Source organism: Triticum urartu, chromosome 2A (assembly GCF_056163025.1).
Source record: "Triticum urartu cultivar PI428250 chromosome 2A, HENAU_Tu73, whole genome shotgun sequence".
NCBI classification, from domain to species: domain Eukaryota; kingdom Viridiplantae; phylum Streptophyta; class Magnoliopsida; order Poales; family Poaceae; genus Triticum; species Triticum urartu.
The window spans coordinates 752,699,210-752,717,850 of record NC_141874.1 but is presented as its reverse complement, the minus strand read 5'-3'; the positions used below and the strand labels follow the sequence as shown (position 1 = coordinate 752,717,850).

The window sequence follows — 18,641 nt, the reverse complement described above, 5'->3', positions numbered from 1 at the left end:
TGTGTTCCTACCATGCCATGCCTGCTATTGCTTAGAGTTGTGTCAGGTCTGATTCATTGGGAATGAATTGGAATGCAATGCTATGTTCTGATGTTGAGAGTTAAGTGTGTGAACACGATTTGGTAAAGGTAGCGGTGAGAAGCCATGTAGGAGTACATGGTGGGTTGTCTCACTGGAACCATCCTTAAGCACTGAGTTCCGTGTATGTCGTCCAATGACTAGCTACTACCACACATTGGAATGCTTAAGTGCCCCTCTCGACTTATTAACCAACTTGATCTCTGTCCAGGAGTTGCAAATAGTTTCTGGTGTTTGTAGGTAGTGCTATTTTTCTACCAAGTGGCACCCGACAGGGTGGACTTGGGACAGACTAGGCACCGTGGCCCGGTGTACCGAGTGGCACCCGGATGGTGGGCTCGGGAACCCTGTACACATCGTTTGGGGCCATGAGCGAAACCCCGGCCGGATCTCCTTGCGGATGGAACCCGAATAGGCGATAAACCTGGACTGGAGTATTGAGTGGTTAGTCACACCCTCGCCAGGCTTCCGCTTGAAGGTTGCCGAGATACATGACGTGTATATGGTGATAAGCGGTGAGTGCGTGTGTGAAGAAGTACACCCCTGCAGGGTTATCGTGATCTATTCGAATAGCCGTGTCCTCGGTTATGGACTTCTTGGATGCTTACGTGGTACATAGACAACTTAAAGTGGATACTCTAAAATGCTCCAGACAAGTGTGAGTGCTATGGATGGCCTTCTCATAAGGAGATGAGGATGAATCCATAGTAGTGTATTGATGTGGTGATTAGTGGACTCATGTGCGCTGCCTCACCTCAAAGAAGTTTCTCGTTATCGTAGAACAGGGTAGCCACTGAGTCAAAGCTGGCTTGCTGCAACTAAACCCCACATTACCTTCTTGATGCAAATGCATGTATGATAGGATCTGATGTAAGTCTTGCTGAGTACCTTTGTACTCACGTTTGCTTTATTTATGTTTTGCAGGTGAGACATCTGTCTCACTAGTAGTACCTCTTGGACTTTGACGAGTAGCTTGTTACCTCAGCTACGATCTTGTACCCTTGGGAGGGACTTGTAGATAGTCAGGCTTCTCAGCCTTTTTCTTTTGTAGTTGTCTGTACTCAGACATGTAATGCTTCCGTTGCTTGTATGCTCTGAATGATGGGTCATGTGACCCCTGTTTGTATTAATTAATGCTATGTGGCTCTTCTGAGCCTTTATCTATATGAGTTTGTGTTATGTTGTGATGCCATGTTGTACAGCACATACTTGCATGTTATGCATACGTGTGACGTGTATTGCTATGTGTGGGATCCGACAATCTAGTTATTTATCCTTGGCAGCCTCTCTTATGGGGAAATGTAGTCTAGTCCTTCCTTGAGCCATAGTATTCCACTACAGCCCAGTTCATCGGAGTCCTGCTAGCCCAGCACTACTGCTCAGAACACTTGACTGGCCGGCATGTGTTTCACTTCATTCCTGTGTCTGTCCCTTCGGGGAAATGTCACGCGGTGACATCCGGAGTCCTACCTAGCCTGCTACAGCCCGGGTTCCCCGGAGTCCTGTTAGCCCAGTGCTACAGCCCGGATTCACACGCTGCTGACCGACATGCTCGATGTGAATCATGTATGCCTGTCCCCATAGGTTAGTGCCGCTTTGGGTTCACGACTAGCCATGTCGGCCCGGGTTCTCTGTCACATGGATGCTAGCGACACAATCATATACGTGAGCCAAAAGGCGCAAACGGTCCCGGGCCAGGGTAATGCGACACCCGTGGGGATACCGTGTGTGAGGCCGCAAAGTGATATGAGGTGTTACCGGCTAGATCGATGTGACTTGGAATCGGGGTCCCGACAGTTCCTAGAGAAAAATAAGTTGAAAGATGATAGTAGGAATGATGCGGACTTGGTCCGTGATGTGAGGATTATCCTCATTAGTGCACAGAAGAATTATGTCCTGGATGCACCGCTAGGTGACAGACCTATTGCAGGAGCAGATGCAGACGTTATGAACGTTTAACAAAGCAAGGTATGATGACTACTTGATAGTTTAGTGCACCATGCTTTACGGCTTAGAACCGAGACTTCAAAAATGTTTTGAATGCCACAGAGCATTGAGATGTTCCAAGAGCTGGAGTTGGTATTTCAGACTCATGCCCGAGCTGAGAGGTATGAGACCTCGGACAAAGTACTTAGCCTACAAAATGGAGGAGAATAGCTCAACTAGTGAGAACGTGCTTAGAATGTCTGAGTACTACAATCGCTTGAATCAAGTGGGAGTTAATCTTCCGGATAAGATAGTGATTGACAAAATTCTCTAGTCACTATCACCAAGTTACTCGAACTTTGTGATGAACTATAATATGCAATGGATGACGAAAATAATCCCCGAGCTCTTCGTGATGCTGAAATCAACGAAGGTAGAAATCAAGAAAGAGCATCAATTGTTGATGGTTAACAAAACAAATAGTTTCAAGAAAAGGGCAAAGGAAAAGAAAGGGAACTTCAAGAAGAATGACAAGCAAGTTGTCGCTCCCATGAAGAATTCCAAAGCTAGACCCAAACCTGAAACTGAGTGTTTCTACTGCAAAGGAAATGGTCACTGGAAGCAGAACTGCCCCAAATACTTGGCGGATAAGAAGGATGGAAAAGTGAACAAAAGTATATATGATATACATTTTTTGATGTGTACTTTACTAGTCTTCATAGTAGCCCCTGGGTATTTGATACTCGTTCAGTTGCTATGATTAGTAACTCGAAACAGGAGTTACAAAATGAACAAAGACTAGTTGAGGACGAGGTGACGATGTGTGTTGGAAATGATTCCAAAGGTTGATAAGATCACCATCGCACACTCCCTTTACCTTCGGGATTAGTGTTGAACCTAAAATAAATGTTATTTGGTGTTTGCGTTGAGCATAATATGATTGGATCATGTTTATTGCAATACAGTTATTCACTTAAGTCAAAGAATAATTGTTATTCTGTTTACATGAATAAAACCTTCTGTGGTCGTACACCCAACGTGAATGGTTTATTAAATCTCGATCGTAGTGATACACATATTCATGATATTGATGCCAAAAGATGCAAAGTTAATAATGGTAGTGCAACATACTAGTGGCACTGCCGTTTAGGTCATATTGGTGTAAAGCGCATGAAGAAACTCCATGCGTATGGACTTTTGAAATCACTTGATTATGAATCATTTGATGCTTGCGAACCATGCCTCATGGGAAATATGACTAAGACTCTATTCTCCGGAACAATGGAGCGAGCCACTGACTTATTGGAAATAATACATACCGATGTATGCGGTCTGATGAGTGTTGAGGCTCACGGCGGGTATCATTGTTTTCTGACATGCACAGATGATTTGAGCAGATATGGGTATATCTACTTAATGAAACATAAAGTCTGAAAAATTTGAATAGTTCAAAGAATTTCAGAGTGAAGTGGAAAATCGTCATAACAAGAAAATAAAGTTTATATGATCTGATCGTGGAGGTGAATATTTGAGTTATGAGTTTGGTATTCATTTGAAACAATGTGGAATAGTTTCACAACTCACGCCACCTGGAACACCATGATAACCCACAAGTATAGGGGATTGCAACAGCTTTCAAGGGTAGAGTATTCAACCCAAATTTATTGATTCGACACAAGGGGAGCCAAAGAATATTCTCAAGTATTAGCAGCTGAGTTGTCAATTCAACCACACCTGGAAACTTAGTATCTGCAGCAAGTGTTTAGTAGCACAGTAATATGATAGTGGTGGTAGCAGCAACAAAAGTAAAGACAGCAAAAGTAATGTTTTTGGTATTTTGTAGTGATTGTAATAGTAGCAACGGGAAAGTAAATAAGCGAGAACCAATATATGGAGAACTCGTAGGCACCAGATCAGTGATGGATAATTATGCCGGATGTGGTTCATCATGTAACAGTCATAACATAGGGTGACACAGAACTAGCTCCAATTCATCAATGTAATGTAGGCATGTATTCCGTATATAGTCATACGTGCTTATGGAAAAGAACTTGCATGACATCTTTTGTGCTACCCTCCCGTGGCAGCGGGGTCCTATTGGAAACTAAGGGATATTAAGGCCTCCTTTTAATAGAGAACCGGAACAAAGCATTAGCACATAGTGAATACATGAACTCCTCAAACTATGGTCATTACTGGGAGTGGTCCCGATTATTGTCACTTCGGGGTTGCCGGATCATAACACATAGTAGGTGACTATAGACTTGCAAGATAGGATCAAGAACTCACATATATTCATGAAAACATAATAGGTTCAGATCTGAAATCATGGCACTCGGGCCCTAGTGACAAGCATTAAGCATAGCAAAGTCATAGCAACATCAATCTCAAAACATAGTGGATACTAGGGATCAAACCCTAACAAAACTAACTCGATTACATGATAAATCTCATCCAACCCATCACTGTCCAGCAAGCCTACGATGGAATTACTCACGCACGGCGGTGAGCATCATGAAATTGGTGATGGAGGATGGTTGATGATGACGACGGCGACGAATCCCCCTCTCCGGAGCCCCGAACGGACTCCAGATCAGCCCTCTCGAGAGGTTTTAGGGCTTGGCGGCGGCTCCGTATCGTAAAACGCGATGATTTCTTCTCTATGATTTTTTTCTCTTCGAAAGCAAATATATAGAGTTGGAGTTGGCGTCGGAGGGCATCTAGGGGGCCCAGGAGGTAGGGGCGCGCCCTAGGGGGGGGCACCCCCACCCTCGTGAGAAGGGTGTGGGCCCCCTGGTCTTCATCTTTGGCGAGGATTTTTTATTATTTTTTCTAAGATGTTCCGTGGAGTTTCAGGTCATTCCAAGAATATTTGTTTTCTGCACATAAAACAACATCATGGCAATTCTGCTGAAAACAGCGTCAGCCCGGGTTAGTTCCATTCAAATCATACAAGTTAGAGTCCAAAACAAGGGCAAAAGTGTTTGGAAAAGTAGATACGACGGAGACGTATCACACCACAGCGTAATGGTGTGTCCGAACGTTGTAACCGTACTTTATTGGATATGGTGCGATCTATGATGTCTCTTACCGATTTATCACTATCGTTTTGGGGTTATGCATTAAAGGCAGCTGCATTCACATTAAATAGGGCACCATCTAAATTCTTTGAGGCGACACCGTATGAACTGTGGTTTGGTAAGAAACCTAAGCTGTCGTTTCTTAAAGTTTGGGGCTGCGATGCTTATGTGAAAAAGCTTCAACCTGATAAGCTCCAACCCAAATCAGGGAAATGTGTCTTCATAGGATACCCAAAGCCCAAAGGAGATTGTTGCGTACACCTTCTATCACAGATCCGAAGGCAAGATATTCGTTGCTAAGAATGGATCCTTTCTAGAGAAGGAGTTTCTCTCGAAAGAAGTGAGTGGGAGGAAAGTAGAACTTGATGAGGTAATTGTACCTGCTCCCAAATTGGAAAGTAGTTCATCACAAAAATTAGTTCCAGTGATTCCTACACCAATTAGTGAGGAAGCTAATGATGATGATCATGAAACTTCAGATCAAGTTACTACAGAACCACGTAGGTCAACCAGAAATTGGATTTTGTCACTCCATGTATCGGAGAGGTATCTCTGGGCCCTCTCGGTAATGCTCATCACTATAAGCCTTGCAAGCAATGTGACTAATGAGTTAGTTGCGAGATGATGCATTACGGAATGAGTAAAGAGACTTGCCAGTAATGAGATTGAACTAGGTATGATGATACCGACGATCGAATCTTAGGCAAGTAACATACCGATGACAAAGGGAACAACATATGTTGTTATGCGGTTTGACCGATAAAGATCTTCGTAGAATATGTAGGAGCCGATATGAGCATCCAGGTTCCGCAATTGGTTATTGACTGGATATGTGTCGCGGTCATGCCTACATAGTTCTCGAACCCGTAGGGTCCGCACGCTTAACGTTTGATGACGATTTGTATTATGAGTTATGTGATTTGACGACCGAAGCTTTTTGGGAGTCCCGGATGAGATCACGGACATGACGAGGAGTCTCAAAATGATCGAGAGGTAAAGATTCATATATTGGAAGGTTGCATTTGGACATCAGAATGGTCCCGAGTGGCTTGGGCATTTTTCCGGAGTACCTGGAGATTACCGGAAACCCCCGGGAGAAGTTATGGGCCTTATGGGCCATAAGAGGGAAGCACACCAGCCCACAAGGGGCTGGTGCGCCCCCCCCCCCCTTGGGCGGGAGGCCGATTAGGACTATGAGAAGGGGGCGCCCCCCTTTCCTTCTCCTTCTCCCTTCCCTCTTTCCTACTCCGTGTGGGAGTCCTAGTAGGACTCCACACCTTGGCGCGCGCCCCTATGGCCGACTGCCTCTCCCTCTCCCTCCTTTATATACGGAGGCAGGGGCACCCCAAAGACACATAAGTTGATCTTTTAGCCGTGTGCGGTGCCCCCCTCCACAATTACAGACCTCGGTCATATTGTCGTAGTGCTTAGGCGAAGCCCTGCGCTGGTAACTTCATCATCACCGTCACCATGCTGTCGTGCTAACGAAACTCTCCCTCGGCCTCAATTGGATCAAGAGTTCGAGGGACGTCACCGAGCTGAATGTGTGCTGATCGCGGAGGTGCCGTGCATTCGGTACTTGGATCGGTTGGATCGCGAAGACGTTCGACTACATCAACCGCGTTACTAAACGCTTCCGCTTTCGGTCTACGAGGGTATGTGGACACACTCTCCCCACTCGTTGCTATGCTTCTCCTAGATAGATCTTGCGTGATCATAGGTAAATTTTTAGAAATACTACGTTCCCCAACACTATTTCACTCATTTCAAACCATAGATACTTTCTAAATCATTGATTTCACTAAATTCAAAACACTAATTCCAGTCAACTAAAAATCACTTATTTTAGAGAAGTGGTTTCACTAATTTCACAAGATTCAAGAAAAAGTTTTCACTCATTTAGCAAAACTTATCCATTCAATTCAAATAACTCTTTTCACTCATTTCAAAATACTTATTTCACTCATTTTAGATAGGAAATTTCACTCATTTTTTAAAAAAAGACCTACTCTTCTGAAAAAAATAATCTATTTCACTTATTTTGCTCATTAAAAAACAAAGTTCACTCATTTTTTAAAAACCAGGAGTGTGAGATATATTCGAAACACTTATTTCACTCAATTTTTTTTAAAAAATCACTCGTTATTAGAAAGACCAGTTTCACTCGTTCAAAATGATATATTTCACTCATTTTGGAAACTAGATTTTATTATTTTTTGAATAATTTATTTCACTTAAAGTAAACACTGAATTCATTCAACTCACAAAATAGTTTCAGTTATGTCAAAGAAGTGTTTCACTTATTTCACGCAATTAAAAAAGTTTCCAACCATTTCAAAAAACTGATCTCAGTCATTTCAAAAAACTAATTTAACTTAATTTAAAAAATTACTCGTTTCAAAGAAAAAAATGATTTCACTCAATTTACATTTTAGGTAGCAGATTTCACAAATTTAAAAGGAGTGATTTCACTAATTTCACAAGATTCAAGAAAAGGGTTTCACTCATTTCACAAAAATGATTCCTGTCAATTCAAAAAACTCATTTCACTCATTTTAAAAAGGTCACACTTCTAAAAAAATATCATTTCACTCATTTTGAAAACATTATTTGCTCATTTTATAGAAAAAATAGAGTTCACTCATTTCTTAAAAACCGAGACTGTGAAATACATTAAATATCGTGGTTTCACCCATTTCACAGGAATTGTTTCACTCAGTTCAAAAAAGAAATTCACTCATTATGAGAAATGCCAATTTCAGTCTTGTAAAACAACATATTTCACTCATTTCAAAAAATAGATTTCATAATTTTTCTGAATCCTTGATTTCACTTAATTCAAAGCACCGATTTCACTCAACTCAAACAATAATTTCAATTTTTTCAAAGAAGTGGTTTAACTTATTTCACACAATTAAAAAAATCATTCATTTCAAAAAATCCGATCTCAGACATTTCAAAAAATGGATTTAACTGAATTTGAAAAATCAATCATTTTAAAGAAAACCAATTTCGCTCATTTTACATGTTAGGTAGCAGATTTCAACCATTTCAAAAAATTGATTTCACTCATATGAAAATATTAAATCTCCTGAAATGAAAACTAATTCCACCAAAAAAACTTTCTCTCATTTTCGAAAATTAGGTTCCGCTCATCTCAAAAGAATAATTTCACTAAACTCAAAAACACTTTTCACTCATTGGTCTTGTTCCTGGCAGTTTCGCACACTGAAATAGACTGAGTGAAACAAGTGGATTGAAACATTGAAGTTTAAACATGTTTGAAATATATCCATGATTGATCTTGTTTTAAAGGTCTTGCACCATGAGTTGAAATAAATATTCTTAAAAAAATGAGATTATGATTAATAAGATATTCATAATTTAATTAGGTTAACATGAAATAAAGTCCATGTATTTGTGTGTGTGTGTGTGTGTGAGAGAGAGAGAGAGAGAGAGAGAGAGGAGAGATGCTGCATGCGTACTACGTCATCCCAGTTGCAGGCACGAAGACATACTGATTGTCATCGACAAGGTCAAACTGGCTTCGGTAGGGGAGCGACGACACGGCACATCGGCGGCTCTTTCTAGTGGCAATAGTGGTCGTTCCATAATATTGAAATCTAGATGTAATTTTTATTATGTTTGAGATGCTATGTACTTCCGATGAACTTTTATAAAAGATCTTATTGTTTTCGCAAAAAAGAATGATACTTTGTGACATATATCAAAGGGAGCATCTATTTAATAGGCACCTCATTTTTTGAAACAATAACTTTTCTCTTATCCGGCCCAACAATCCAACATGTGTGTGTTGTTCTTCTTCCACGTCTCGTTCTTCTTTCTTCTCGTGCGACGATTCCTCCTCCATCAAGCCCTACCGAGCCGTCATGATGGGCATCACTTCGGCCATCTCTCTAAGCCCCCTCCCCTACCTTGACCTGTAGAAACTCCGTCAACCCTTGCGCGAGCCCTGGGATCCGGCAAGGTCCTGGTAAGACCTTGGGGCACCTGACGCTCGTCACTATCGCTCATTATGCCGTCCCTATCTTCGGCCTCGGGCCAAGCAAAAATTGACTGACGCTAAAATATTTTTGGGTTTGTTTAGGGTAGGGCACATCTAGATATGGCCTAGTTGTTGCACATCTAAGTGACTCAATCAAGTATAAGAACGAAGAGAGAGAAAAAAAAGAAAATATCACACGAATCTCCATGTAAAATTAATGACTTAGGACTTAGATGTGCTTTGCATATCTAGATGTGATTTAGCAAAACTGAATAGCAAACGTGTTAAATCAAAATACATGCCAACTCAAAAAGGAAATTCAAAATACATGTAATATTAGTGTCATGAACTTTTCAATATATATAATTAATATTTTTACAATATATGTCTAAAGAAACTTTCAAATACCTTTTCCCCCAAACTTCTTCCTCCTCGGCCCCCGCCTTATCCTCGGCCGCGATTGCGTTGGCATCGTCCTTCTTCCCGGGCCATTCGAACTCCCCGCCGCACCAACTCAGCAATGCCGATGCAGTTCCTCTCGCTGCCCACCGCCCCCGCCGCCTCCCCGGCGCCCCACCTCCTCCCACCCAAGCCCTTCTTCCTCAAGCCCCTCTCCTCCTCCTCCTCCGCCGCCGCGTCCTTCCGCCGCCCCTTCCAGCCCCCGCCACCGCCCCCCAAACCCTCCCCTCCGCCCCCGCCCCCACCGACTCCTCCCCCTCTCCCCAACCCGCTCTCCTCCAAGCTATGGCTCTCCAGCAAGCTCTCCCCGCCCCCGCCTCCCCCTCCCCCACCCCCAACGCGGCAACACCACCCTCCCCCGCCTCCGCCAGTGGAGCCGGAGCCCGAGGAAGAGGAGGATGTGGAGGACGCGGAGGGGGATTTCCGGCAGAAGGGGAAGGTGTTCGTCGGGAACCTGCCGCCGCGGGCTCGGAAGGCGGAGGTGGCCGACTTCTTCCGCCAGTTCGGGCCGCTCGACAAGGTGGAGCTCGTGCGCGCCCACGACGACCCGGAGCGCAACGCCGGCTTCTGCTTCCTCTACTACGCCGACGCCGAGGGCCAGGGCGCCGACGCCGCCGCGGAGCGCGCGGCGGAGGTCGACGGGGTGGACTTCCGGGGCAGGTCGCTCACGGTGCGGCTCGACGACGGGAGGAAGGGGCGGGCCAGGGCGGAGGACCGGGCGCGCTGGGTGGACCACGGCCAAGGGAAGGAGGCGCCGTCGCCGTGGCACCACGGCAGGGACGAGGCCTGCCGCGAGTTCCGCAGGGTGGTGGAGTCGCGGCCCGAGGACTGGCAGGCCGTCGTCTCCGCCTTCGAGAGGATCCCCAAGGTGGGCGGCTCCTCTCCTCGTACCACCTCGCCCTTGTTATCTGCCACTCCTAGTTGCAGTGCTCCTCCACTTATATAACATGCCAATTGCATATATCATCTTAACATGTGGTAATACTGATATGGTACTGAATAGTTCCTCTAGGATGCGAATTGCACGATAACGCGAGGATGGTCTAGTTGTCCATTCAATGGCAGATGATCTGTGATTGCACACACTGAAAATTCACCTTCTGTAAATCCTCATTTGCCTAATGTAGTTGCTGCACACCTTGCAATCTGCTGTTTACTTTGACGTCACCTGCAATTTCAATCAAAGTTCAAGTTCCCAAATATTTGGCCAGTTGACTGTTGAAAAATTAGCTGCTCAACAAGGTGTTCTTCATTTACACGAACAATTATTGTACTCATTCTGCATTTTCTGTATATTTTGTAAGCTGTAACCATGTGCAGGAATAGATATTATATGAGTTGATTAAGAGTTAGCGACCCTATATTTTTGTGTGTGCAAGCGACTGTGTTTCAACTCATATCGTTCCTTTCTTATTCGAAAGCCTGGATAATGATATTTATGGACCCAAGACCTCCTATGGAAGTTGCACAGCAATTTACTTGATACGCAGGGCCGAAAAAGTAAAATAATGTTGGTTTAGTTGATGCTTGCTGCTTTTTTTATTGCGCAGAAGATAGAATCGCCTGAGTCTCATTGTGATTGAATTCTTTTGATATGATCCATTTATATTCGTTGTTTTGATTGTTTCAGCCATCAAGGAGAGAATTTGGTCTGATGATTGTGTATTATGCCAAGCGGGGTGATAAGCATCATGCTCGTGCAACCTTTGAGAACATGAGAGCAAGAGGAATAGAACCCAATGCCTTTGTCTTCACAAGGTAGGCGCATTTTAGCTGTTACTTACATTTTTTAGGCCGTTTCTTTCCCGTGATAGACAGACTAATGTAGGATAAAATAAAAGCCAGAGGTCTTGTGCAAACAACTTTATGAAATAGACAAACTGCAAAACTTATTACATGTAAATTGACTGATTGAGCATGAACATGTTTCTGCATGGTACCAGAATGAAAGGTGACTGAGGAAATATTAGTAGTGAACCGACCCAGAAACAGAATAGGCTGCCACCTTAATGCCAGTTTGCCAATGTGAAATAAAGATGTTTATCGATGCAGATAGTGAGATACAAAGGCAGGTGGTTCTCAAGGTCACATCTAGAAAAAAATTGCTTTGCATAGATAGTGTGCTCCCGTCATAATTCTCTTTAAACATAAAATAGCAATCCTTGAATAATGTGTTGTAGTCACATTGCTATTATACTTCTACATTTGCGGTGTTGCTAGATATAATCTTCATGGTTGCTTCACTTTGCTGGCTTCTCCCCTGCATTAAATTTTATTCATTTCATGCAGCCTTGTTCACGCTTATGCAGTTGCTAGAGATATGCGTGGAGCGCTGTCATGTGTTGAAGAAATGAAAGCTGAGGGCATTGAGCTGACAATTGTTACTTACAGTATCCTTATTTCAGGATTCGGCAAAATCAATGATGCTCAGTGAGTAACCAACCCCCTACCCTCTCCTCCCTCAAGCAATGGAGCCATGCTCTATGTGCTCCTTATGTCCTTCATTCAGAACTTCTGATATTTATAACAATACTTTTGCATTTGACAGATTCAGACATTTTCTTTATGTACCATGTCACTTGACTTTTCATGTCTCTATTTCTCAGCCCAAGACGGCTTCTTGCTAATATCTTTTCTCTTGTTTCGGAAGATCTGCAGACAACTTGTTCAAAGAGGCTAAGACCAACCTAGGGGATCTCAATGGGATCATATATAGCAACATCATACATGCCCACTGGTTAGTGTTACCAGATTCATCAGGCCCTTCAAAATTCAAATGGAGATAACTATTATATGGGAAATGATTATGATGCTAATATGTTACCTATTTGGCGATTTAGTAATATCAGCTTGTAGCTCATATAGTATTGATCTAGCACTCAAGTATATGTACTTTCTGCAGCCAGTCTGGCAATATGGATAGAGCTGAAGAGCTGGTCCGTGAAATGGAAGAGGATGGGATAGACGCTCCCATAGATGCATATCACAGTATGATGCATGGATATACTATCATTCAAGATGAAAAGAAATGTCTAATTGTGTTTGAAAGGCTGAAGGTATAGTCTATAGTGGGAAATGACATCTCATGGCTAATTGAGCTGGCTGGCATTCTTACATTATTGTTTTCTCCTTCCTGAACCTACAATACATTTTGAAGCTCTTGGGTTTGGGGTGGATTAAGTATTGTGTGTCACATCCTTTTTGATCTGGTTATTTACTTTTCATTTTGCAGGAATGTTGCTTTACACCATCAATAATTTCTTATGGATGCCTTATTAATTTGTATGTCAAGGTAAAATTCTAGCTTATACCTTTCCAGTTTTTTCATTGCCTGCGTGGGTCGCTGCCTGGCTGCCTTGCGGAATAGCCTTTTACTTCCCCGCAAAAAAAGCCTTTTACTATCTTTTTCCCTTTGTGTTAAATGTGTAAAACTAGCTGATTTAGGGTTTTCTCTTTTGCTTTCTGTTGCTCTTTGTTCTTTATACTAGTGTCTGGCAGCTTTAATGGAAGAAAGATTTCTTATATAAGATATTTGAAGTGCAACTGTTGTTCAGATAATGTGCAAGTGATGCTATCTGAGGATTGTCCCAGGCTGGGGCCGTAAAGTTGATAAAGCTATTACGTGCTTGATAGTTATTGATGAACTTATCTGCTTCATAATGTCTTATACATCCAGTACTCTCTAGCATGTTCACAAATCATAGTTTCAACTTCCAAGTAGGTAAATGAAACAAAAATAAAAAGAAAACAAATATCTAGCCCTACAGTATAGACCAACAATATATGAGCATCATTTTTGTGCATGTTGCATTGCACTCTATGATGACAGTCGCTGATGCCACTTTTTGGTGTGTTTTCGTACAGATTGGTAAGGTCGCTAAAGCTATAGCTATTAGCAAAGAAATGGAGTCATATGGAATCAAGCATAACAACAAAACTTACTCTATGCTGATAAGTGGATTTATCCATTTACACGACTTCACAAATGCTTTCCACATATTTGAGGAAATGCTAAAATCTGGTCTTCAGCCTGATCGTGCCATATACAATTTGCTGATAGAAGCATTTTGTAAGATGGGAAATATGGATCGAGCTATTCGCATTCTGGAAAAAATGCAGAAGGAACGAATGCAACCATCAAATAGGGCATTTAGGCCAATCATAGAGGGGTTTGCGGTTGCTGGAGATATGAAAAGGGCTCTGGATATTCTTGATCTGATGCGACGAAGTGGTTGTGCTCCCACTGTAATGACCTACAATGCTCTTATTCATGGGCTAATTAGAAAGAACCAGGTATTTTTCAAATACGTCGTGGCTCTTCAAACTTAAACCATGCACTGTTATCATTTCCTTTATTTGTCTTTGTAGGTTGAAAGGGCCGTTTCTGTGCTTAACAAGATGTATATTGCTGGTATTACGCCAAATGAACATACATACACAATCATTATGAGAGGTTATGCTGCTACTGGGGATATCGCAAAGGCATTTGAATATTTCACGAAGATCAAAGAGGGTGGTCTAAAACTTGATGTCTACATTTACGAGACGCTGCTAAGGGCCTGTTGCAAATCAGGGAGAATGCAGAGTGCTTTAGCAGTCACCCGTGAGATGAGCTCTCAGAAGATATCAAGGAATACATTTGTATATAACATTCTGATTGATGGGTAGGTACTCTATATAAGCCCTTAATTTGACCAATATCCGTTAACCTTGTTCTCCTACAGTTCTGCTGGGTTATTATTTGTGGGCTGTCTCAGTAACTCAGGTACACCTGTATTCATTTCATGACTAGTGGAGCTTGTAGAACTAGTAAGCCAAGTTCTAATTCAGAGAGATGAAGAAACTATCATGATAGGTCTTTATTGAATTAGTTCTACAGTATTTTGCAAGGGCATACTGCAGAATAATTTATGGTCTGTTTCACAAAGTATTTTAGGCAATTCCTTTTGCTTGTCTATAATCATTGATCTTTTTCTCTAGGTGGGCTCGGAGGGGAGATGTTTGGGAGGCAGCAGACTTGATGAAGCAAATGAAAGAAGATGGAGTCCCACCGAACATTCATACATATACCTCCTACATAAATGCATGCTGCAAAGCAGGAGACATGCAGGTACAATTTTTTTGCATTATTTAATTTGTAGCCTATTGTTACTGGATGCTGGAGATAGACCGACAAGGATAGTACAATTCCTTGTGACAATCATGACTACATATTTTCTAGTACAATGAGCTTTATCCTGCATGGCTTCATCTCATTAGAATTAGAAATTTGCGAATGGAGAAATATTTCTCTTGGGCATTTCATTGCACACTATCCATTGATATATCTTAATTAAATGATTTATTTGTAGAGGGCACAAACGGTGATAGAAGAAATGGCAGATGTCGGACTGAAACCTAATCTCAAGACATATACTACCTTGATTAAAGGTTGGGCAAGGGCGTCACTTCCAGACAGAGCATTGAAATGTTTTGAAGAGATGAAGCTGGCGGGGCTGAAGCCTGATGAGGCCGCTTATCATTGCTTGGTAACTTCACTTCTCTCCAGGGCAACTGTGATGGAGGGAAGCACCTACACAGGAATCTTGAGTGTTTGTAGAGAAATGTTTGAGAATGATTTGACTGTTGATATGCGCACTGCTGTTCACTGGTCAAGATGGCTTCACAAGATTGAGATGACGGGTGGCGCACTAACTGAAGCACTTCAGAGAATATTTCCTCCTGATTGGAATTCATTAGAAGTTCTAGGAGAGGTTTCTGATTCTGTAAGCACTGGGGACTCAGATTATTCCAGTGATTCTGATTTTAGCGATGGTGACGAGAATCAAGAAGCTGATGACAGCTGACAATCTGTAAACAACTTTCGACGGTATGCACTCCCAAGCTGCTTTTGCGTGAGCTGTGCCAGAGTTTACCTAACAAGGTATGTGTATGCTTGTGGGAAATATACCACTACCTTCTGTGGATGCTAATAAATACACAAACATTATGTTTATATTTCTATCATTAATTGTCTGTCCAAAATTTTATCTAGAATGATTTAATAGGAAAAGGAAGTTTGCAATGATCTTTAGTAATGATAATTTTTATAGTTTCTGAAAGCAGTGTTCCAGAGAAACTAATATTCTTTTGTCTGAAACGACAGCATCGTTGAACAAACCCTGTTCTTGAATTACAGGTCGGCAGTTTGTGGACGACCCAAAAGTTGGGTTTGGAATCTTACAGTGCAGTAAGCATGGGCTGTCTGTCTTCTGCTGTATTTTTTCAAGAGCTGCCGACAGTCAGCAACAGTTCTACTGGCGCTAAGGACTCAGTCTGTCATTGCAAGTTAGCAGCAGACCAAGCTTGCTCAGTTATGTGTGTTCCTGTACAGAACAGTGACTGCCGTAGGTAAATATTCGTGAGGTATGGGCAAGTTTGTTTTTGTTATGCTATCCTTGACTAGAGTCCAACTTGTTTATACTCGTAAATGAAGTTTAAAGCCAGACATTTGCATAATTTTTTTAGCGTATTAGTCACCCACAACCAATTTTTAGCTTGCTTTTGATTTGCTATGGGAAAATCTGGGTGCTCACTTCACAGCATTCAAATGTTAGGAATCGGACGCAAGGAGCTCATATATCTATGTTTCTCTGTAGGACTTTTAGGCCTATGGCTGAGTAGTGAGTACCACTGCTTTGACGGGCATTTAGTAAAGCATTTCATAGCACATGACTCCTAACTGGTGTAAGGCAGTACATTATTTGTACTACCCCCGTCTCGGTGAATAAGTCATTCGCGAAATTCTAGGTCGACGATTTAACTATCTAAATATGTATTATATGTGACAAAAAATATATATTTAGAAACTACATCCGTGTAGAAATCTACTGATATACTTTTTATGACATATAACACATATTTGATTTCTCAAATCGATGACCTAGAACTACGCGAATGACTTATTCACCTAGACAGAGGTAGTACAATTGTTCTGTAATCTCAGCACTTGACAAGCCGTGGGCAGCTTATTAGCTGAATACCACACAAAGCAACTGTGGTGTAGTACTAGTTGTGCGCCTATAAAATGCGAGATAATCTGAATACTGATAATATGTCGCGGAATGAAGCTTCTCATTGCCTCCATGAGGAGATATTAATTTTATTGTTTTGATAAATAGGAGCATAGATTGTTGTCTCGTCGGTGTCTTAGAGTAGTATACATTATTGTGGTTTTGGGCAGATTCAATGGAGGAATTCCCCTCTTAGAGTTTGAAGTACAGGTCCAAGTCCAATCAAGTGCTAGATGATGACTGCTCTCTCATTAAAGATTTGGCATCTTCCAGTACAGCAGCTTCAATAAAACGAGCCTTAACTTGGCACAGCCCGGCTCAGCATCACTTGGAAATGCACGCCCCTGAGTCCAAGCTGGGCTGAACTGAATGCCTGCACAAGCCGGCATTAATACGGTTCTTATGAGCCCAGTTTCTTGAGATTGGCGTGTGTCTGTAAACTCGTAGCTGGCTGGTAGGAGTAGTCCATCTTTCTTCATTGATTCAAGCAAGAGTGGTCTCCATCCCACCCCCCATTCAAGTCCTGCCCACAATATAACACAGTGCTCCATTTATGCCACGTGAATAGTAAAATCAGAAAGAAAAAAAACTAGAATATTAATAAAAAAATTCTAAAATTTTGGGGTATCAAACTTGATCGACCATTCTACTCATGTGTGAAGTTTTGTGAAGTAATGATACCCGTGGTATCCTTATTGAAGAAAATACAATCAGGGCCTTACCATTCATCAAACTGTGTTTCTTAGTATATAGCTTTGAGTTTGTCAGTTTTGCCCAGAATACGACGGATGTCATATCTTCATGAAACTTCATACGCGAGTATACGGTAGACTATGTATGTTACAAAAGAAATATCATTATTTTATTTTTCCTAGTATTTTTTTTCTTTCGAATTTACTGTTCTATCGGGTGCGCGTGGAACCATGTTCCAAAAATTCCTGTCCTCCATTTAAGCCCGTTATTTAAGCTTGCCTATTTAAGCTGCATTCATCTCCATTCATGCGCACCATAAATTCCGGCTAGGAAACCTTAATGTGGCTGCAGTATTTTGTATTCAGTGTGCCACTTAATGTTCTTTGAATGATAAGGATGTACCGGAGTACTGTACAGAATATTTTTAGACCACCAATACTGCTAAGAATTTCTTTCTCCTTGCACATTTTTCTGAATATTTTTTCTTTTGGCATTGCAGCCTCTTCCTTGTGAGACAGTTAAGGTGGCAAAGGCTTGAGGCTGTGTCTAGTTTCGTGAAGTTGTTAGATGTTGCCCTATCCTAATGAGCGGAAGATGGAAGGGCCTGGAAATATGTTTGTTCATATAGGGCCAGTAACTGGAAATGGCACCACAGGTGGGCAACAATCAAAATCTCCCTTCTTGTTTTAATTTCCTTTGGAAATAGACTTTTGGAATCTCTACTTGGATTGTAACTGCGATCCAGAAGGTAGCCACAGTGGCGGCAGTGCTGTACAAAGACTTGTCTGCTATAGTGATATATTTGAACAGATAAAATATATATCTGTTTCCTCTGTTCTGATGAATTTGAAAGTTCAGATAGAGCGTGCGAATCGTTAGTTGGCTCTTACTTTGGCATGACTCAGCTGTTGTATAACTAAATCTATTTTGAGTGATTCCGAGAGCACAAGCCAGTAAATATCATTTACTCCCTCCGTCCCATAATGTAAGAGTATTTTTGACACCGCTACGCTCTTATGAGGGAGTAGTTATCTCTAGTTCTGTTCTGTGGCCAACTACTCCTGCAGTGACACTAATTATGACCACCTCTGTTGTGAAGTGTCAACTGTATATCTTTGCGGGTATTTTTGGTTCTTCACCCTTAATTTTAGTGAAGGGAAACACATAGCGGTACATGTATCTCTAGTTCAATTTCGTTTTCAGTGCTCTGTTTTATTTCCGCATTTCCATTTTATCCACTTGTTTGGAGAAGAAAAGAAAAAGAGCAAGGAGAAGTACACGTATTTGAACCAAAGTCGAGCGGGACAGGGAAGGACGCAAACATTCAAGCCGTTCGCTGTTGATGCA

General features: G+C 41.9%; 1 protein-coding gene across 2 annotated transcripts; it reads left to right on the top strand.

The window, feature by feature from the left end:
- Window positions 1-9,533: 9,533 nt before the first annotated feature.
- LOC125540400 (pentatricopeptide (PPR) repeat-containing protein) lies at window positions 9,534-18,132 on the top strand. Of its 2 annotated transcripts, none has more exons than XM_087545469.1 (12): window positions 9,534-10,417; window positions 11,180-11,307; window positions 11,839-11,979; window positions 12,200-12,286; window positions 12,452-12,605; window positions 12,782-12,841; window positions 13,414-13,842; window positions 13,918-14,213; window positions 14,530-14,659; window positions 14,901-15,472; window positions 15,695-15,954; window positions 17,794-18,132. In XM_087545469.1, exons 1-10 carry the CDS (start codon window positions 9,611-9,613, stop codon window positions 15,393-15,395), a joined length of 2,727 nt encoding a protein of 908 aa, XP_087401595.1. In that variant the 5' UTR covers window positions 9,534-9,610; the 3' UTR covers window positions 15,396-15,472; window positions 15,695-15,954; window positions 17,794-18,132. The 2 variants fall into 2 exon arrangements, with proteins under 2 accessions (XP_087401595.1, XP_048559968.2); XM_048704011.2 differs by having other exon boundaries at window positions 9,535-10,417; window positions 15,728-15,954.
- The last annotated feature ends 509 nt before the right edge of the window (window positions 18,133-18,641 follow it).